Genomic DNA, 23,265 nt, shown 5'->3' with positions numbered 1-23,265 from the left:
CCCTTTCAATTACACAGCATTGCTCAACATACCATTTCTCCCTTTACTCAAAGACACTTTAGTGGAAAGCTTTCTCTATAGTGATATTTACATCTTCAATTAGAAAAGAACACTCAATACCCCTATTTTACTGCCATCTGCTTCTCTATTTTGCATAAAAATGTAACGCTTCAAAAGCAAACATACGTCTTATTCAGAAACATTCTTGTCAGTCTTCAAGAACAGCAAAGGGAGATAGTAATACTAGATTGAGGATAGTTTATCTTGATACTTAACTTACTATGTGATAATAGGCACCAAAATAGACAGCCATAGAAGTCCCAGTTTTCAGTAACAAAAACATCAGATGGGATTAGCTCTAATGTTGTTTCCAAACAGTGTTATTTCCTAACTGCAAGGCTAAACAGGCCTTAAGTCTTAAGCTGCAGAACATAAGAAATGCTTACAACATATAAATTAGGACACTTAAAATGGACTAGTTTTTCATGAAAAACCTTATGGCATGAAAAAAGCCATAGTGGACCATGCCAAACATTCACCTAACTTAGTACCTTGTCTCCTACAGAGGCCAAAAGCAGGTATTTAGGCAAGTCTATCAGAACAGGGCAAGCAGGGGCAACACTTCCAACAAATACTTACCCACTTTCCAAAAATTAGCAACTTGGATAATGAAAAGAAATTTCTCTGCCATAAACTGTCCCAGCATCTTCAACTTTTTACTTTTAGCACCTGACTAAGTGTTTTAATTCAAGAGAGACAATTGTTTCATTAAAAGTATAGATAAACTTAAAAGTCTCCTTCAAGTGTCACTGCACATTCTTGTACATAAATTTAATATTTCAGAACTCCTGTTAAATATCAAATACTCCAGAAAAGTGTCTGTTTCACTAACATTTTAAATTAATCAGTAACTCTCTTCTGTAAGACAGTTAACATTTACTTTAAGATACATCCATTTCTTTGCATCTCTAGATCTCTAGAATCTTTCAGATTCTCACTGTGAGTTTGCAGATGCAAACTTTAAAGCAACATATTAAAAAGCACTTACTCTCTAAACTTCTTGCACGTCGCTTTTATCAAGTGTCAGCTTTACAACAGCTACAACTTGACCACATCCCCCTGACTGCAGTCACACTAACAAAAAGTTCAGCCAGCAGTTGGTCCTGAAGCTCCTGGTAGAAACATAAGTAAAGGCACCGATTACCTGCATCAATTTTCTTGAGAGCTCATTAGTGAGAAATTCCTCTTCCTTTTCATAGTTTACCGCAAGTGTTTCTTTTTCTTTCTGCAGAGCTTGAATCTTCTTAAATAGAGTATTACTGATGAATTCCTCTTCCTGCTCTGCCCTTGCTTGCTGTGAAGTAAAGACATACTTTTTAAGAAGGGAGCAAGTTTCCACATTAAACACTGCAATTATTCCATTCCCCTTTAAATGTCCCCCACCTCTTTTCTTTTTAATCTTGCCCATCATCCTGGAGAACAGTAGGCTGGATCTAAGTGCTGTTACCAGCCCCTTTTCTGACATTATAGCACCTTTGTTCCTCTTTTGTTCCCCATCTTTCAACTTGGGAAACTACACTGGTGCTTTAAAGTGGCCTCCCCCCAACCAAATGCATGAATTCCCCAACCTTTTAAACTTTATAAAAGCATTACTGATTCACAGATACCTACTTTTACCTTCTCTATTCCTGAAAACAAACTCCCTCTCTTAAACGTTCTCCATTACAAGCTGAAGCACAGCTCTGAGACTGCTGCACTCAGCACCTGCCTTCTTTCCAGACTGCAGCCCTGCTGTCTAGGAGTCAAATAATATGTTTATTCTTTCACCCAGATATGCCCTGCTTCTGAGCTGCAGGCAGCACAGATCTCCTCGCAAGGATTTCTACCCAACCACCTGCCCAGGAAAACATATTACTTCTCAAAACTGTTACTGCACTACATACATCAACTTTAAAAAATGCCATGCAGTAGTTTTACTCTGAGGATTTCCAAATATCACAAGAGGAGAGCTACTCTGGAAATCTTCCCCATGAAGAATCACTAAAGATGACAATTTCAGTTTCAGCTCTCCTCTAGCACCTAGGCACTGCTCCACAGAAAGCTAGACTGAGTTCACTCCCTCGCATTCCCTACAGTTCCGATGTTCCCATGTTTAATGTACGTATTAGAAACTTGATAAATGGAACACAGAAGTTATCTTTTGCAAGTCTGCTCTAAAAGGCCACGAAGGCTATTTCATATGGGCAAATGAAAGATCGCAGCTACAGACTGGTAGAGCCAACTCTTAATTTCACAAACAGAGCCCGGAACAACAGAGTGACAGAAACACAGAATTCCCAAGCCACCACCTTTAACAAATGAGACAATATAGTGTTGAGGAGTGTTTTGATCCTATGCAATAAAATCCACATCACTTGAACTTCAGATTTGTGATCTGCCCTGATTCTAATAAAATTATACCAGCGTACAGCTTACAATATGTAAAGATTCAGTAAGTTTTATTTCAGTAAAATTTAGTAGAGAAAAATTTAAGAACTGAAACAGAAGCATAACTACAGTTTTACTGAAAGCTTAGCTTCCATAATCTTCTGCCCAAAATGTGCCAAAATAACCATCTCTTTATACATATTGTACACTGGAAAATGCTCAAGAGACTTCATTATGTCAGTGATCTTTTAACTGGAATGATAAATTGTCTAGTAGTCCAAGAGACAATTACTTAAACGGAGACACCTTCCAGGCCTGTAAGAAAAGTTACTTAAAGAACATAAATGTCTAAATTCAGTGGAACAATAGGACAATTGTAAACTTTTCTCATGATATCCCCAGTGTCATAAAATCTAAAGCAGTGGTTTGGAAACTTCTCAGTTGAGTCCTTCTTCCATCAAGTCCTTCTCTTCACATCTTTATCTCTGCCTTCGTGTGTCTTCTCCCATCTCTACAGCTTTCTTTCCTGGCCCTTTCTTACTATCTGCCACTAGCTCCCTTATCCCTGTCACCAGCAGAGCTGGCACAAACCCAGTCTGAAAAAAAAAAAGGGTAACAAAAAGAAAGGTCTGGCACAGTTTATTAGGTCCTGCACAGCACCTCCTCTCTAACATTTGTGCATCTCAACGGCAGGAACTGCTACTCCAGCACCAGCATGTTCAGCACTGGTATTATGACCTGTCACATCAAGACAATGTAGAGTTGTCCAAGAGCTCTAAAGAAATGCTAAATTGTCAGCTCACATCTCAGAGGATTTAAACCCAAGGAATCTAACTGATCTCAATAACATCATCTATCACTTTATAAATGTGGCTTTACTTAGAACTACTAACAATCTTATATCTTCAGAGACATTTTGGAACAGAGTAAAGTCATATTGCAAGGGTTCACTGTCCTCAAATCGTTAAAATTCATGCATCCTGTTCCAAAATCAACTCTTCCATCGCCTTCACTACACAGAATTTCTACTGGTGTCTGCTTTTCAATGGTTCAGACAATAAAAGACAGTAACACAGACCAAGCTTACCTAAAATAAAATTGCAAAGGACTTGGTTCTAAAAAAGAAAAGAATCAGGGTGCTTCTACTTTGATTTTATTTCATCTCTAACTTGCACAGATTTGTTCTGCTCATGCTTTGCACCAAAAGCTCTAAAATCACATTATTACAGCACCGAGCCTGCACAACACTTCATAGCCAGATCCTGGTGTTACATTAATGATGGGTCCTTAGGCCAACGTGAACATGGGCTGCCAAGATCCCAGCCCACTTCTAGCCAAACTGCAATGCCCCTCCTTTGTGCTCACGTGGGTGTTCACGCGGCCAGGCAGCAGGCCAGCACAGGCAGAAGGAGACACCCAAAAACTAATCCTTTCCCTTCCTCCTCCCATTTTTCTTTCCTGGATCCGCTTCCTAAACTGGCGACCACACAGGCAGAGTGCTGGCACATGGAAACTAAGAATGAACAGCCACAATTTAGACCTGTTTAAACTGCTCTGCAACAACCCCCTCTGCCTGCACCATACAGGACACCAGCTTGCAGTCAACTGGCTCAAAGGAAAAGCTGACTTTGGTTACATCTGCCTCCATTACACAAAGAATATACTTCCCAACTGAACACACAACAGGCACCCTATAAATCTAAGTATGAACTGTAAGTTCCAGATGTCCACACATCATATTTAATACAGTGAATGTCCCCTTAAATTACCCAAGGGTCAGCAATTTCAACACAGACTTTTTGTCAAAAAACATCATACGGCTTTTAAGACTGGGTGCAAAAGCACGTGACCATATTTCTTCTAAATTCACATTTCTTCTGAAACTTTCATCCTGTTACTCATTACTTGGAGATAGTTCAATTATCTTAAGTAATAAAATCATTCTTGTTTACCTTAATATTGCCTACAAGCTTGAAATCTGTTATTCATTTAGCCCATAATCAAACTACTGATGTTGTAAAACAGTCATTAAAAAAATCAGTTTTGAATTTGTGTTTCCTGCACAGACTCTGTCACTGCAATATTTTTCTGGATGCTTATACATTGTGTTTCCATATGGATAATCTGCCTTTTTATTAAGTATCTGCATTTGAAAAGAGGCTCTGATATGATCAGCAAGAAAGAGAAACAGAGCATGTAAATCAGAGACAGTAGGTCTTCTAGGAGGGTAGAGTTCTTGGGGTTTCTCTGTTATCCATATCACATTCAACATCCAAAACCACTAACAGCAATTCACTCTGTTCTGTGTACCATATTACAAAATAAATTGCTAAGGCATTGAGCGATATGAAATGATAACACCTGATCAGTCAATCTCTGGAAACCTGAAACAAGCAACCTACTTCCATCACAGATTTTTTTGCATAACCACATCACATCTACCTGTCTCCAGTGTCTCAAAATTCCACGTATAGCTAACTCAGAGCATTTCACGGACACATCCACTAAGAAAAATTTGTAATTATTATGGTCAAGACCATACATGGCAAAGACGATCATGTTACTTTGGAAGAAATCAAGAAAGAAAAGGGGGGGAAAAGCACCTCATGCACATAAAACACACATAAACCTCTTATATATTCTAGGAAGAAAAATCCTATTATTTCTGTTGCAGGAGTACGCGAAATCCTGATCACTAGTAGAGCTGACACGTGAAGCATTGTAAAAACCTGTCCTTGTGAGTTTATAATCCAAATTAGCTAATTTTAAAAGAATTAAGAAACACATTTCTCCTAAACTTTATATAGTAACTGAGTATCATATTAGGAAGTGAATCTCATTAGAAGTTATTTTTCCACATGCTGCATATACTAGCATAAACTGTGGAAAGTTTAGTGTTAAACTCTTTTCCTGCTCCCAGTTCTTCTGTAAATATGCCTTTAGCAGACCAAGTTCACACTGCTGGATTTTCCTCTGTCCTCTTGCTTCTGGTACATGCAGCAGCTTCTGCTTACAGTGGGATGCTCTCTTTATCACTGGACCATACCCCAACCACACTGCTCTAGTGGCACTATTTTATGAAGCAGCAAAACTCACTATTTCCAATGAGGCATCAGCTTGAACAGTCAAATAATAATAAAATCACTGCTCTCTATGCTCCCTTCTCCCCCAGTTAGTTCTTCTAAAAGGCTCACAAACCTTTCTGATACTGTACAGTAAGCAGGTTCAACAATCACAATTAATACCTACTCCTTAATCACTATCAATACAATATTATCAGTGATCAGACATGAACAAGTTCCTGCGTTTTAGTTTCAGCTCTCACTTCAGACACAATTTCAGTAAGAAGTGTTTCACAAACTGCTCCAGTCACCTACACTCAACCGCCTGAAAGCCAGATGCCAAGCATGCCTGGCTTCCATGCTGACAAAGCATCACTCATCTCCAGTAGCATCCAGAGTAGAGGTGACATTAAATTTCAGGGGATCTTGTTGGAAACAGCCTACCAAGCACTGTTTTGATCTAATCCACTCTTGAAGGTCCCTCATCTTTAAGACAGTAGCTACCATGACCTCTTTACCATTCATCCATCTTTTTAAGGTGCAATTTCTGTTGACAGAACCCTATGGACAATATAAACCTGCAGATGGAGCTGAAGAGCAGTTTATTCTGGTTGCTGCACACAAGAAACTCAATCTTTGCTACTGAATATAGACCGAAAGGCTGGAGCAGCTTTGGGAAGAGATGATCTCAGTTGCTGCACATGTTACACTAAACTAAAGCTGTCAGGTCAGAAAGCAGGCTTTGCAAAAGTCCTACTAAAAAAATATGATGACGTAAAAAGGGTGTGAAGTGCAGAAATTTGCAATGACATGATTTTAGAACATGCACTTCTCGGACAAAATAAAATCTAAGTTTCCTAGTTCTCCTGAAGTACACACTCCTCTAGTAGTACTAAGTCAAGTTACTGCTCTGGCTGTACTTTCTGGCACCAGTTTAAAACGGTATGGAAAACTACTGGTCTACAAATGCAATAAATATTCCAGTGAGCTGATACTATTCCCTTACAGGAGGAACTTTTACACTGCAGCTCTCCCAGGCTGGAGCTATTTTTTCCCTCAAACCTTCCAGTCACACCTGAAATGAGCACACCACATGCCATGTGCATTTCAGACAAGGAGAAACATGAACCACATGAACCAGCTCAGGAACAGAAGTCAGTAGTAACCCAGAGTAACGGCTCACACTACTGCCAACTGTCCTGACTGCCCAGCAGCACACTTCTATCTGTAAGGGCTGAAGGACATGGAAGTTCCACCGAAGTCCTGGTATGACGTGGGCGCAGCTTCCCCCCCCCAGGCAAAGGTACTTTTTTCAACTGGGTGGCCTGTCTGCAGAGAAAAGAGAGTGGTGAACGCTCTTGCGGTTAAAGTGGCGAGCTGGAATTAAAGTTCTGGGTTCGATTTGTAGCATGATTTCCTGTTTAATCTACAGCAACCCCCAGGGTCACTTCCTCAGTTCTGTCCTAAAAGTACTTTTTTCATTTTTTCTTTTCTTTCTTTTTTTTTTTTCCCTTTTCCCTTCTTTAAGATGCATTTTCACGGGTAGCAGAGCTACACAAATAGCAGAGCTCTGCGTTTTTATCTTTGGGTATACAGTATCTCCTAGAAGCCCTATACTTTTGAAAACAAACAAACTAGCAGTAAAACCTCGGTATGTTTCCTTCAGAACCCTAAGCTGTTGGATGCTTTTTTTTTTTTTTAAACACAAACCTGGCAGATGAGGAAAGGGGATTTTTGTTTGTTTAAAAAAAAAATCCAACTTACATGCTTACCAGATGTTATTGCCAAAACACAGTAAGGGAGGGAAAAAAAAAAAATCAGTATTGAACCTCAGCCTGATAACTTCAACTACTCCAAATGTTACCTATCATCTAACATTAAAGCCAAATGCAGAACTGCCTCTAAACACAGTTCCTATTACATTTCAGCTATTCAGTAGATGAGTTCTGCTGTAAGAGGGGAAAAAAGCCCACACCTTTTTTATTCAAATAACGAAGGAATATCTGTATGATAAGCAATTATTTAAAGTGTTAAAGTTCCTTTTAATCTCCATTTACAGTTGGAAATTCTCTCTCCCCTTCATCCCCCCACTCCCCTCCTTTTTAAAAGGACAGTTAGGTTTTGGCTGGACATGTCAAAATGCTTCTGTCACAACACTCCTACTGCTAACTCCAGTCCCAGTAAGTTTTTTACTCGATGTCTACCAAGTGATTCAGCATATTGCCAGATGAATCCGCAACGGGCACAGGTGGACTACAGAAATGAGCTGAGTCAAACAATGCAAGACATACAATTTTCTCCCAAGTCACTTTTAACCATGATGTTTTCAGCGCAACATCACTCGTGCAGCCTTATGAGACCTTCTTTCAAAAATCAGTTACCTTCAAGACATGGGTTCATACACCTTGTGGTTTGGAAAGCCACACAAGGAAAGAACCCTCAGAATTGACCAGCTTCCTAAACACAGAAGTTCAGTAGTATTCATGCATGCTAAATAATCTCTTAGCATCAGCAATGAAATAAATTGGTGGTATGCAATTCAATTTCACTTCAGATTTGTAAACACTTAAAATAGCTTCTCTCTCTGCATTTTGATGCCGACCTGCAAGACTCTTGCACAAGTGAAACACGCAAGTGGTGAAAAATAAGCAAGTTATGAAAACAGGCTCATTTCACAAACACAAATACTTACAAAATTAATGCATTTGGTTCACTGCACACAAGGTATAACAAGCTATATGAAATTCATAATTAATACGATCAGTTCCTGAATTTGCTTAAATAACTAAAAAAATAATTTAAATGCCTTTCTTCAAAACAGATAAAAAATTAAGAATGTATTCTCTTCAAGGGTTTTTATTATATCAAAATACTGGCATTAAATAGCCAATACAAATGCAGCACATGAAAAAGTTACCTTTTCTGTGACAAAGAAAATGTCAAGACAGGGTCTAGAAAAATGTATCAAACCTCAAATAATTTTAATTAGCAGTTTAACCACGACCACACGCTGTTATGCAAGTCTTAATATAATTAAAGACTATATGGTAATAAAGCACCACAAAGGAAAGGTAGCAAGGCTGTACAGGCAAACATTAAACATTTCCTATTTTGAGCACTTGATGTTACAACCTTAACAATCTGACTATTCATTAGACACATGCTTTATAGCACTTATTTTTCAGTCACTTAAACATCATCATGTAGAACAAGCTCTCAGACGGTTATCAGGGCCAGAGTCTTTGCTTCCAGTACACGAGAGCTGTAACCTGAGCCAACAGAAGTTACAGGCCAAGGCAGGAATGACCTAGCAGGAAAATTAAATCTAGCCCACAGACCTTTCCAAATGGCTCTATTTCATGAGGCCATTTCTCCACCTCATCACGGCACATGCACATAAAGTATACATTTCCTGCACTTCTTGCATTTTCAGTAGCAGTAGATTTCTGATGCGTGTGTAAAAGGAGTAAAGCGCATAGAAGCAACAAGCCCAGCTCCCCTGAGTCCTCAAATTCCCTGCATACAAGCAAAATATTTCTTCAAAATACACATTAAATGTTCCTCAGAAGGATCGTAATGACCACATGTGCAAACATGGCCAGGAAGGCTTTAAGAATGGCGCCATATTACACAGCTCCCCTCTCAGCCCCACAGAGGCCAGTGAACATTCCCGGCACAAAGGCGAGGCAACATCGCTCCAGCAAAAGATACTCGTGCTTTGCTAGGGTCTTCCCCATTTTTGTTAAATTTGTACCTGACTGAAGATTTACATTGACAAAGATAGCCAATATGGAAAATAAAACAACACTGTCGTGTCAAACACTGAACCAAAGTTTGAAATACCTCTCTGTATTAATCCTTTACTGATGACTTGAGAGAAGTTTGGGCTTTACTCTTTGACTGCCGGTGACAATGCTGGTTTACTGGTCAATTTTTGTACTGTAAATTGTTTGCTAGTTAATCAGTAAGTGTAAAACAAATAGTATACAGAAGCACATGGAACAGGTTTTGCTTTTGTTCAGCCTCAGTATAAAAGCTGCTGAAAAACGCCATAAGGATGCACACATACACATAACTAGATTTGTAGTTTTATATTTAGTTTGCCTGAATTTTTGAACGTGCAGGTTTCTGGACATGAAAGATAGAAAAAAAAGATATCAAATTGCTTATAGTTACTGTTGCAATATATACTGTTTTCTCGTTGGCTTTTTAAAACAAAAAAAAACCCCAAAACTTATTTTCCATACCCTGCATGTTCATTAGAATTATCATCCTTTTAAAATGCTGTGGTTTTGTTTGACTTGTATCTAAAATAGTCAAGTTTAACATAATCTGGTTGTGTTGTGCTACTTAGAAACTAATAATCAACAACAGCTTAAATCTCAGCAACACCACTACTCGGTACTAGAACCTACAAGGAATGTAGTACTGCCGCAAATCAGTCCAAATTATTCTGTAATATCAATTTCTAATGCAAAAAAGCTTCTTAAGCTAACGTATTTTAAATACTTTTTTGGTCTGCTTTCTGCCCACTGATTTCTGCCCCATTTCTCTCTGATGTACCCCCCATTAATTAGCCCACTTTGCTGGACTGACCAATTAGCAAACTCAGTACTGCACACTCCCAAAATTTCAGAGCAGGAAAAGCAAAAGATTCAGCAGACAAATAGACTATTAGGTGACTAATTTACTACACAGCTTCTGTTCAGATGTGTATGTTGGTGCTAACAGGCAGTAAGCTGCGTTTTAAAATAACAAACCTCTGCTCAAAATGCAACCACAGCAAGCTATTGTTAAAAGTAGCTTTGCTGCCACAACTGTTTCTCTGTTCAAAGACAAAAGAGCACAAACAAAAGCAGGGAGCAGATTTAATAGTCACCCCCACCAAACAACCTTAATGAAAATCCTGCTTCACTTTATGTAGCTCAGGTAAATCATTGCAAGTATGCAAATAAGGAACAGTTGTTTTTCTTCATCAGAGTATATAAGTCCAAGAATAATTCTGCTATCTCCAGCTTTTCCAGGTAGAAGGTGCCAGACCGCTGCTGCATGGCACCCCACATGCAGTGCCACTAGCACACCACAGTATCAGCAGCTCTCCCTGTTCCCAGGCAGAAGACCACAAGTTTCCTCACTTCTAGACTGGGTCCTGAGCTCAAACACCCTGCATACTCATCATCCTTCTCTTCTAGTACCAAGTGGCCTCCAGCACTTGTACATCCTTCCTTCAGGTGTGCATAACCTGTGGTATATCTACATTGATCAACCTGCCTTCCTTTAAATTTATTAAAACTAGAGAGGAGGATTACCATATCAAAATCCAGTTCTGGGGTTTCCAAACTATAGCATGAGATGCCGACCATGTAATTTCTTGATTCACTTTCTTTAAAACCTTCTGGTTTTCTGGTTGAGTTTTTGTTTGTTCATTTTAAATGACTAGTTTAAATACAACTTAGATAACCATTAGGGATGGCAATGTTCTTCCCCCCAGTAGCAAAGTGTCCCTAGTCAATGTAACTAACTTCTTAAGAGCGCTCCTTTTAAAATCTCCCCTGATGTCCTCTTACACACATTGGTTTTCTAAAGAAACATTTTCTCAGCGATCCACAAGTGCTGGAGACAAAGCTTGTAATCGATTATAATCATACCTTGTTCCAAACCAACACATTCATGAAGTAAACACCACACTGTTCATCCCACTGTTAAGACACCATAGCTCTAACTTCATCACAGCAAACGAATGTTTCTACTTATCCCTCCTAGGAGTCAGTAAGTGGAGCAGTATTCTGTTTTTTCCTTTTCTACAGTTTGGACATCTTACAGTACATACCACAGTATTCTGAAAAGCAATCTCTTTTCAGGCTTTCAAGACAAGAAACGAGTCTATCAATCTAGTGTCTGAACATCTGATGAGGAATGTGAAAAAAACACATCCTTTGCTCTGTACCCTCTGTCTCTCATCTCTACAAACAGAGGTTTGCAGGATGTGTGGGAAATACAACCATCCTTAAATATTCACCCCATACAGAACTGGAGAAGTAGGTCTAATACAGAGAAACTTTTAGGAAATGCCTACCCACCTTTCCACTCATGGAACAAGAACTTTCAGTTGCATGTCTCAATTTTCAGAGAAAAGGGAGAGTTTTTTGAATATCTACATCTCAGGTTACATCTACTCTCACAAAGGACTCTGGAGGTGTCCCTCCTCTTGACTAAAACAGGATTTCAGGGTCTTAAGGACAGGGCTTTTGTCTAATTAATCAATTCCTGCCAGTACTATCGAGGACAAAATTTCTACTCTTCATTTTTAACAGATGTGAAAAACACGTATCATTTAAAGCTCTTGGAAAAATGGTGATTAAACAACTGTATGTTTTGCGTAGTAACTGCTTTTGCTATTTATTTGAAAGTGAAGGGAAACAAAGTGGAAATCCTACCACTACCAAAAAAACCCAAAAAACTTCCCAACATCCTCTGTTGAAAGTAGAAATTAAACTGTAAGGCCCAGAAAGAAGCATAAGTTCATACTACAACCCATTAAATATTGTTGGGTTTATCACGTCTGACTTGTTAAGAAACATTTATACTTTTATTCAGGACCCACTGTGAGAATTATCTATGTGGTAGGAGTTTTAAATATAATTAGCATCAACAACAATACAGGAACTAAGAGTAATAGCAGAAACATCACATTTTTAGGCAGTTTAAAGAATTAAAACATCCGAGGAAACTTTATAGATAGCTAAAACACTGCTAGGCCGTTTCGATCTACAGCAAAGTTGATGACATACTCACCTACTTCAACTAAGCCCACCCAAAACTGAAAAACAGATTGTGTGTAATATTAATGCACAGAAGATGAAATTTCAAAGTCAAATTAAGAGTTGAGAGGGGAAGGAAAGACCTTATCCTACGAGCTTCTCTGTCTATGAGAATATCAGCTGATAAGCTGATGGAATACCCTCTTTTCCAGAACAAAATCACTGCAATGGAAGGCACGAAGGGACAGAGAATGCTCAGGACCTGAAAGGACTGGCCCCATAGACAACAGTTACCCTATGATGTCTGTATTTTAACTGAAAAGTTGGAAAAATTACAAACTCAAGTGTCTGGATTAAAAATTGCTTCAATGTTTCTGTAAATATTTTGCTTTAGCTTTCATCAAGGACTCCTTGCACCCCACAGAGAGATGTGTTACCTGCACATCTGTAATTTGTGCTATGGAGTTTCCTACTTAGACGCATTTTTACTGTGGAATAGTTCACCTCAAGTATCTTGACTTCATTTTTACTTCATTCTCTCATCCTATGTATCGAAATCAGACAATAACGATCCACCTAATTAAAACTATGACACCTCTTCAGTCAGACAGAAGGACTTAACTGAAGAAGTGGAACTTGAGACAGTTGGTATAGATGATCTTCAAGGTCTTTTCCAACCTAGACGATTCTGTGAGATGTTCCCTTCTGGATGTCCCCAGGCTGCTGTGCTGAAAGCAAGACATCACAGGAATGTTTTCTGTTATGGATCCATGGGAACTTGCTTTTCACTGTTTTATTTGCCTCTCTTCTAAAGCATGTCTTTGTCTCTGTTTAGATCCCAAATCCTGTGCATAAGTCAATCTGTATATTTGGCCCTATGATTCTCCTCCTTCAGTTTTGATTTTTGTTTTGTTTTTTTCTTTAAGAGAAAGACAGAAAGGATTCATCTCTTGCTCTGCTGCTAAACTCAGCAACTTCCTCCTAACCTCCAGCCTAAAAAAGAGCAGTAAAGCAACTTTCTCTCACTACTTTTACCAGGCTATGCTGAAACACATCAGATATCGACTGCTGACAGTTTTCACTCCTTTGGAGGAGAGCACTGTCTTGTTTCTTCATTCCAATCGCATTTCAAGATCTGTTTGTGAGAACCTGCAATCCATCCTCCTGCAGCTCCCCATCAGTCCAGCTGCCTGACCAGCCTCATAGGCGGCAGCCACCGTGGAGTCACCATTCCAAGCGCTTTCTGCTCTTCCAGCCCCCGCCTGAAACCCCACCCAAGCACACCTTATGAGGTGCAGTGTAAAAACAAAACCTTTTCTTGAAGTCCCTAGCAGATGTGTAAACTTGCTCACCACAGCTGTGTGCCACACACCAGTATAATTTCCTTACTGTAAGGCGCTTTAGCACTGAAGTCTATAGATGAAAATACACCCCATGTATACCAACACCTAAAACTAAGGAGTTTGAAAATAACAACTTCAATATTAACTGAAGACAATATCAGCAGTAGAAGGAAATAAGCAATGAGGGCAAGTAAACAGAATTAACAAGTGCAAGAAAACCACAGACCATGCACCTACTCTGGGGGAAAAAAAATAAATAATCACTTTCCTTCATCCTTAGAAATCAGCAATAAAATTCAAACTCCATTACAGTCAAAACCACAACTAAAATGAAATACAGAACTTCCAGGATTTTAAAATTATTCTGAAGTCTTGGCTATACTAGCCTTCCAATACTGGGATTAGCAACTGTGCTAGAACCTCTAAAAAGCTTACCAGTTTATTCTACCATCTAAATCAGCAGATGTGAACGATGCAGAACTCTCGGTATTGGAAATACCCATTCGGGCAAGTGACCTGTACTGTACTAGTGGGGAAAAAAAAAATCATAAAAAATTTTGTAGCAGATATACAGCAGTAGCATACACAAATACTTTTTTTCTTCAGTGGAAACAAACCTGTTGTTAGGTGTATCATGCAGAAAAAACTCTCTCCTTCAAAACGTTTTTAAGTCGCTGGAAATACACTAAGAATGGCCATTAGTCTCAGTAAATGTTCAAACTTGACATTGAACAGTGTTCTTAAATAAAAGCTGACTACAAACCAGTTCTGACATACAATTCAAGATACAACGTCAGTGAGAAAGTTCTCTTAAGAGAAAAGCAAAATTACTTTCTATGCTGAATAGCAAGCCACAGAAACACCAAGAACTTTGTATTATTAAAAATTCCCAAATGTACTCTAAAAATCTCAGTTCTTAGTTCAGTTTCATTCCCAAAGTAATTCAGCACAATATACCAGTATTCCTACTGATTGAAGACACTCTGCCATTATTGTACATGGGAACATCAATAAAGTAACAGATACAAAAAGTAGAGCTGTTGTGTAATATTTAAAGGCAAGCAAGACATAGATGGTTATCACAGTTTGGTATCAACCCAATGGCAATAGTGGAAACAAATTAATTTACTAGATAAAGGACAGAAACATAAAAAGGGTCATTCAGCATGGTTTTATAGAGAACAAGTTGTGGCAGATAAGCAAAGATTCATCTTTCAACCAAGGACTATTTGTAGTAAAGATAACCGCAAAGGTGTAGGATGTGTATATGGCAACCATACGACTTTTTGATTTAGTAATACATGCCATGCATTTTTTTAAAATGGTTATAAAATAATCAAAGTATACAGCAGGATTTCCAAAGTGGCTTACCGACCTCAGAAATACTAGTCAGTGGGAAATTTTATTAGAAATTTCACACAAACATGTACTAAGCATGATGTTGTTCAAAATATTCATTGCACATTATTCTTCAGTAAGTCACTTCTGATAAACTCCAGGAGACTGAGATTAGCAAGACCATAAAAAAATAATAGAGAACAGACACCTTCACATTTTGTTTCATCTGAAACAAATCATTCTACCAAAGCTGCGCGACTGAGAAAAAAGACCAACCCCACAAACCACGGGATTCTTTTCAGAGAGCAGAGGTGGAGAGAAGGAACAAACATCACCATACTACCTTCACATGTGTTGCTGTAACACAGACTGCTACCCAAGGTCCCACAGAGCGACAGCTCACCTTCACTTCTGTACACAGCACTGGTGAAATGGGGTGCGGGGAGAGAAACTTAAGGTGTTGGTACCTCTTTGTAAAGAAAAACAGAGGGCTTACAGAAGAGAGCCTCAAAAAAAATCCCAGAAAAAGGGAAAAATACCCTTCCTGAGACTATGGCTCCACAATTATTAGCACCAAATCAAGTGCTTCTGGAGAGCCCAGAAGTACAAATCAGACCTGGAAGAGGCACATGTGTGCTACTGCATTTCTGTCAAATTAGCCAGAGCACACACCAGTAAGACAAGGGAAGACAACTGACAACACTGGATGAGTCAGTTCCAAATTAAGCTATCAGAAACATTTGCGCAAATTTGAAGCAGGAAAGGGTGTTTAGACTAGATCAGTGCATCATATACCCACAGCATTTCTCATCCAGCACATAAGATTTCCAGCGTCTCAGAGCCTGAGAGCTTAGTTCAGTTTGGCAAAGTAAACTAGAAGATGCCTGTTACAGCCTGTGCCCTCATAAGGAGAAAACAGAGGATCCAGAAGGCTCATTAACCTGGGCAAAAGGCACAGCAGAGACCAGCGGCTAGCCTTGACAAAGCTGATGGGAAGAACCAGAGGCAGGACAACAGAGCCCTTCCAAGCACAATGGTGGTTCACCTCTCTGAGTCTTCAAATTAAAACTGGATACCTTCCTCAAAGACACATTTCAAGGCAAGTTACGTGATTGAATGCAGGAACAACTCAGAAAAACATGAAGATGTGACACAAATCAAAGCAGATGATTTAGTAACCCTCCAAAGCCTCAAAATCCCTGAAAGTACAAGTGTTCCTGTTTACTATTTGAATCAAGTTCAGAAACATTGCCACTTTTTCTGTGGTTTTTTTGTTTTCTTTTTAACAAGCATTGAAGAAGGCCTACAACACAGACAAAAGGTAATGTGCTGTTACCACCACATCAACAATGTTTTTCCCTGGGAACTCCACAGGCCAGTGGCTGCATGTAACTACCAAATGGAAGCAGATGATAACATACCTTTCTACTACTAGTTCACCAGCCGAGCAGCAAGTAACATTGCTTTTACCATGTCAACCTGAGGGCCAAAACAGTTACCACTAAAGTGCATCACTAAGTTTCCTTTTTCCTTTAGGCATTTTGTAGAAGCTCAAACTTCCTGAGAATCTAAGGCAAATGTAAAACTGAAATACAAGACACTCATTTCCTATGTGCCTGCTCTTCCTGAAAAATTTTGGATGGAGTTTCATTGTGCATGAATTTGCTAATCTTAGCAACAATGTTGTCTTTACTCTAAAAAGCAGGTAAGCAAAGCATTTCTAAAATAAGTTATTTTTGAGTTAGACTTTTAGTTTAGTCCATCTACAAACTAGTTACAAATAACGCAGCTGGATACAAAAGCCCCAAGCAAGTTTCCACACCTACAGAAGACATCACGAAACAGCAAGTCAGCCTCTTTCACACAAGCAAGACCTACTTTAAAATAAAGAGTAAATAACAGACTTACAGATACCTCTTTAAAAACATTAATCTCTTTGCCTTCTTGGTTTGCTTTTTACCTCCAGCTGCTACTAACCGATTTCTTTCATTCATCCCCGTGCCCTTAAGTGAGTACCTTTTAAAGGTTCGTATTTCAATTCAGTTAGCCTGTCCTGCCCTTTCTTCTACTATTAATAGACATATTCTGTACTGAAACAGGTGTTCTGCTTTGAAATACTGGTGCAAAGTCCAGGATAGAAAAAAGCTGTTAAAAAGCATTTTTGCAGTGGATTTTCGACAATATAGCACACCCATTCACTTCCCTATCCAGGGAAACTACCTATCCAGGCTGACATTTTCCATGAAGACCCATGACAGCCAATCTCATGCTCACACACACAAATCCCACCGCACGCTTCCCTGAGAACAAAATGCTAAAATCATATTTATTTCCAGCATCTAAATCTAGTTGTTTACTGAGAAAACTGTAACAAGTCTACAATACCACACAGGATTTTTCCGATCTGCAAATCCCAGAAAGCCTGTTTGTTTTCAGGAGATGGCTGTTATCAAAAGCAACAAATTTCTCCAGGATTTGCAAGCAGGGGCGAGGAAACAGGAGCTGAGTAAGGCTTCTTCCTCCGTTGTTTCTCCCAACTGGTGGGAGGCTGTTCGCATTGCTCCGCAGAAACGCAGAGGAGACCGAGAATCCAGGAGATAGAACTGCCCTCTGCTAGCACTCAGGGAGTAAAAAGTCAAGCTTAGAGCCGAGGTGCAGGGTGTAGCTACAGAGACAAGGGTAGCACAGGTCTCACCGTCAAACACTGCCACTGGCAACCCACAGCAGCGTACAGCAGCCCCACGGCCCAGCGCCCTTTGCCAGCAAGTGCCATACAGTCACTACCAGGCAGTGATAACCCACGGCGCGCCCACAAAAACCAGCATCCAAGTGCTACTTGTGCCATTAGTGTTTTGGATCACTCTCATCTGAATTGATGATCCTGTTGGGGATCCACACAGCACCACAAATTGGGATTTCTAGGGTAATTCCCTTGCCTACAGGGGGAACTGAGGGGAAAAAAACCAGAGAAGCTATTCTTGTGAAATCCATGTTACAAAGCATTAAAACTGCTACATCAAGCATTCTGGAGCAGGAACATTTTTAAATTAAGGCTTCTCAAATACACTTTCTTCATCTCAGATTAAAAAAACCCAACAGAATAAAGCTTATTATACTTTAATTTTCTAACACTACAGAAGATGCCTGACTATAGTATGCCAATTCACACGAGTTAAATTACTGAATCTAACATCCAAGAGTAAGCATGTATGTACTTGTAACAGTCAGGGACTAAAACTCTTTTTGTTATTAAGTACTCTGTATGAGGCCTGTGAGTTCAAAACAATAACAAAGAAAATCAAAATACTTCAGTATCAGTTAAAGGTTACATGGCTTTCACTGAAATAGAATGACTTTGTTACATCAAACACTGAAAAGTAGAAAAAAGAAGTTAGAAATCCAAGTTCTACCAACTTCAAAAGAAACTTCCTGGCCAAGACATACCTACACCTGGCTGAAGTACTTCAGCTTTTGTCACATGCAACAATTCAATCTTTTGAAAAGCAGTCAACCCATCACCACCACCCAGTTTTGAAGGTACTCTAGTTAACTAGAGAAGTTGTGCTGTCCCAGACTTAGTCCATTAAATATGACATCTCCTTGGCAGACCTTTTCCCACCAAAAAATTAAGGAAGTTCACACAGAAAATCCACTTCTGGTAATGCAGCACTATAACCCAAACTCACTACTTTGCATCTCAAATACACAGCATCTCAGATCTTCAGATGTGTGATTCTTCCCAACCTAGGCACCATCCGTTCCATTTCCTAAAAAAACCCTTGCAGAAACATACCATGAGATCATACAATTAAAGATTGCTAAATGCATATTAATTACCTCTCTGCAAATGGGTCAAATGGTCTTAGTTGTTTCTTCCTAACACTTGATCTGAAACTTTGCATCTTGTAAGGTAATGCTCTTGCACTGCCAGATAACACTTCCAATTTACCTAGCTTTCTCCCTGCTTTTGCTCCCTCCCTCCCAGTTTGTTACCAATAATAGCAGGTGAGATAAAGTTATCATGTTTATATTTACTTAATTTCACAGTCCTGCACATGAGCCACAGCATAAATTCTGTTGCATTTCAGGCTACTGGAAGGAGTAGAGTTTGCACATCTTTTTGGACGTACACTGAGTCCAAGCTACTTTTACCAATTTCAGTATTAAAACAGCATCTGTTTTTACATGTTTCAGATGAGAGTTCATCCAAACTTAGAGAGCATACAAGCCTGCCAAGTCAACACCTTTTCTCAGTCAGTTTTCCAAGTGCAACTAACTTAACATAGGTCTCTTACGCTTAATTAACACAGGTCTCCTATGCTTAATTAATGCTTATTTTTAACCCTATGACACAAGGGTTAACTACAAAATAGGACTAATACATCCTACACGGCAAGCTGTTTAAGTAACTCCCAAACTGTACCCATCCATGCAGACACCAATAATACTACGCACAAACACAGAAACAAAGAAGAAGATGTCATATTAACACTTACACCAGCACACACACAAGAGGAAGGAGGAAGACGACCGCTTTCTACCTGGTGCACCTTGAAGGGAAAATATTCAAAACCATTAAAGACAATAGTGGAGCTAGAGAAAGTGAAGAGTCTCTGTGGCACCCGCACAACAGAGCTCAAAGGACAGGACAGCGAAAGGCTGGTAGATGAAGAGCCATGTGGTTCGAGGAGTCACCTTCACCTACAGCACACAGGTTTAGTCATTTCACCTGCTATTTTGGCTACCTGTCAGTTTAATTTGCACTTCACAGCTCATCCTCAACACTTGATAAAAATCAAAGCTGATTTGTGACAATGTCTACAACAGGAAACCAGTATGCAGCGCCCGTCTGCCAGCACAGCAACACGGCGAGGAGCTTGAGCTGGCTGGTGGAGGAGTTAACTGACTAAGGTTTAGAATCACAATGGAGAAAATCAGAAAATTTTCTATTTAATTACATTTACATGCAAATGGCACACATTTCAACGTTCCAGTAAAGTTCATCTCCAGTCACTTGTATACTAGAGCAACACAAGAAAGTATTTTGACTGCAAATGTGTTTACATTACCGGCTATGTAAACCACAGCACAAAGTCTCAGTGGCCTGAAAAAAAAGTTATGTTTTGCATTCATTGTTTCGCCGCTTGCTGAATTAGAAGTGGTTTACTCAGTTGTGCACACAGTTTAGCATACCAAAGACAGGGCGTCTGCTGAAGGTGCCGGTTTTCCAGACAGCCTACAGGTTGCTATAAAAGTCTAACACCTTTTTCTCTATCCAAGATGTCAAAAACATACAGACTGAGTTTTAGATTTAAGAAAACTACTTCCCTTCTGTAAATTAAAATCTGATGAAAATATAAGATAATCAGTCCCTTGAGACAGCGCCTAAAAACTTTAATGCACACAAACATTTTCTCAAGTTGTTTACAAACAATACCCCTACCAGGGGTTCAGAAAGATGCTGTGCCTTTCTAACAGGCAAAGAGAAAATGTCTGACTGACAAGATGTCTTAGCCCCTTTCAACATTAGAAGGCACTACGCTGCTACCTAATTAAGACACATTCTCTTCTCGTAAAGTATTAACAAAGAACACGTTTCCCCATCTAGGACTATATTTGTCATCCTTGAATAAATTACTTCTGTATTGTATTTCATGCACTCTTCCGGCCCACATCCTGCTAGACACTGGCTGCTTACGACTGGGAACAGATGAGAGGTTTGCCCAGACGAGCTCCATTTCTTTGCTAGATATATCAACAATGAAAAAAATGATTATCAATAAAGTAGCCATTATGCTTGTAATAAAGTAACCCCTGTGAAAAATCAGGTAAGAAGAGAAAGAGCACATGCAGGTGGGATCAGCCCCTCTCGAGGCACCTCTATCTGCACTGGCAAGGATGTACAGGAAAGCATATACAAGTATCAGGGTTACCTTTAGTGTCTTTAACGTGTCACCTACTTTGTTTGCATGCAAGCCATGATCATTACAGCATCTAAACACCACTCTAACCACCGAATTAGCAAAAACACCCCTAATCTAAACTCCTGAACTCCCAACTCACAGCGAAGAAAACAACGTCATATTCATTGTATATTCATATGTACTTTACTGAGGACTGATGCCAAACAGCATCACATAAAATGACGTTATTCTAAATCATCCTCGCAGTGCTCATAAACCAGTAGCTGAGCTCTTCCCGGGACAGAGTGGTGTGTGTTACTCACGTTGTTTTTAAGGGTTTTATTTTAAATGAGTTTTTAAATAATATTTTGAAATACCACAGTTAACAAAACTGTACAAATAAATCAAACGCTTCTTCATGACTAAAACGCTATCCTCCAACTGGCTGCTCCCGCAGTGGCTGAAGAGATAATCCGTAATCTCCGCAGATTACTTCAAGAAAATCTCGACTTTGAGAAACTTCAGGGAACATCCAGCATCGCCCTTCCTCTGCACGGCCCCTGCCGCTCCTTACCTCAAAACCCCGCCGCGCCGCCCCTTCCCGAGCCCTGGCCGCCCGGGGCGCCGGGCTGCTTCCCCGCGGGCAGCCGGCCTGGCCACGCGGCTCCGGGCCGGCGGGGGAATCACCTCGGTTCCTCGCCGGTTTCCACCCCCCCCGGTCCGTCCCCACTGAGGGCCCAGGGAGAGCGCGAAGGGCGCGGGGTGACCCCGCCTGCCCCCCCCCCGGACGGCCCGCGGTGACAGCCGAGCCCGCCTGAGATAAACTCGCCTCAACCACCGCCCCCGGGGCGGGGGGAAACGGGGGCCCGCCGACGGCGGGGCGGGAAGGCCGCGGCCGGGGCAGGGCTGAGGGGAGGGCGGCGGCGGCCGGGCCCGCCCTGCGCGGACACCCCCGCGGCGGGGCACCCCCACACCCCCGCCCGCCGCCGGGCCCGGCGCGGCGCCGCCCGCACTCACGATGGTGACGCTGGCCTTGCGCAGGTCGCGGTTCTCCTCCTGCAGCGCCTTGCACTTGAGCTTGTAGGTCTCCAGCTCGATCTTCAGCACCTTGTTCTCCTGCTGCAGCGAGGCCAAGCGGTTCGTCAGCTCCTCCAGCCGGAACGGCGAGATCACGATCCCGCCCGCCTTGCCCCCCGAGCCGCCGCCCGCCACCCCCGAGCCGGGCCCTGCCGCCGGGCCGCCCGCCGTCAGCGGCCCCGCCGGGCCGCCGCCCCCGCCGCTGCCGCCGGCGCCGTCCGTGTCGCTCTCGCTGGCGCTGTCCGCCATCGCCGCCGCCGCTCCCGCCCGCCGCCGCCGCCGCGCCGCCAGGCGAGCAGGGGGCGGCGCCCGCCGCGCGCCGGCGCCGCGGCCTCCCCGCGCGCCAAGAGGGGCCGCCCGCCCGCGCCGCCCGCCCACAGCGCCGCCTGGCGGCCTGCGCCGGCGCCGCCGCCAGCCGGCCGCCGCGCCGCCGGTCATGGCAGCAGAGTGGAAAAAATCGCTTCGTGCTGCTGCAGCGCCGGCTCGGACGCCCCGAAGGCACGGCTTCTGCCTGGAAGACTTCGTTTAAATATTAAATTATCCATGGCAAACAGCTCGCACGCAAACCCTGGATTTTTTACCTCAGTATATAGGAGAAACCGCTCGTCGCTCAAACCTGTGACCCGTGTGGGGAAACCCTGGGCTCGCCCAGATCACGGCACAAGGCTAGAGCCCCAGGAGTTCATTTACACGCATTTCAGACAACTGAAAACCTTGGTTTTTAAAAGAATCTATCTCTCAAGTGACGTCTGGACACAGGGCAGCGCTGCCTGGTGAGCGCAGGGAGTGCATGGGGCAGGAGAGGCCCCAGGCCGGTGCCTGGAGTTGTACCTCCCGGCTCCACAGGCCCCTTCGCTGTCCACGCTTAGGGAGCCGCTCACATCGCCCCGGTTTTGGGCACAGGGCAGACAGGGCTTGGGTCACCCTACCCACCGAGGCAGGGCGAGCGTGGCGGTGCCCCAGCCCTGGCCCCGCAGCCCCACTCTACAGCGCAGAGACGAAATGGCACGTGAATTCAGGCCTCCACACGTCTGTAAAACCACTTCATATTAAGATATATTAACGCCCATCTCTCATTCCAGATAATGTATTTTCTGATTAGTATGTGCATTAGTTTCTTCTTTTTTATTAATTCTTTGTTGAGCAGCTGAATAAAGGCACGAGTTGTAGTGAGATGTAACGGAGCGTACGCACCATTCATTATATGGCATAATGTGGTCCGTATTGCTCCTGGATAAATTAGTCACCAAGACTGTATAATTGGTTTCTCAATTATTTATGAAGGGGACTTTTAACAACAGTAATTTTTCTGTTAATGGCAAGTAAGGATTTCATTATCTCTAACTGCACTACC

General features: G+C 41.5%; 1 protein-coding gene across 1 annotated transcript in view; it reads right to left on the bottom strand.

The window, feature by feature from the left end:
• CCDC6 (coiled-coil domain containing 6) overlaps window positions 1–22,160 on the bottom strand; it is a 57,910-nt gene extending 35,750 nt beyond the window's left edge. Inside the window, exons 1-2 of the mRNA XM_074874378.1 lie at window positions 21,852–22,160; window positions 1,205–1,354 (exon numbers count right to left, since the gene is read on the bottom strand). Of these exons, the coding sequence (XP_074730479.1) occupies window positions 1,205–1,354; window positions 21,852–22,160 (459 nt within the window). The remainder of the gene's footprint in view (window positions 1–1,204; window positions 1,355–21,851) is intronic.
• Between the last annotated feature and the right edge of the window lie 1,105 nt (window positions 22,161–23,265).

Source organism: Strix uralensis, chromosome 7, assembly GCF_047716275.1.
Source record: "Strix uralensis isolate ZFMK-TIS-50842 chromosome 7, bStrUra1, whole genome shotgun sequence".
In the NCBI taxonomy this organism is placed as follows: Eukaryota; Metazoa; Chordata; class Aves; order Strigiformes; family Strigidae; genus Strix; species Strix uralensis.
Note: the sequence above shows the minus strand (reverse complement) of the source record. Positions and strands in the feature narration are given on the sequence as shown.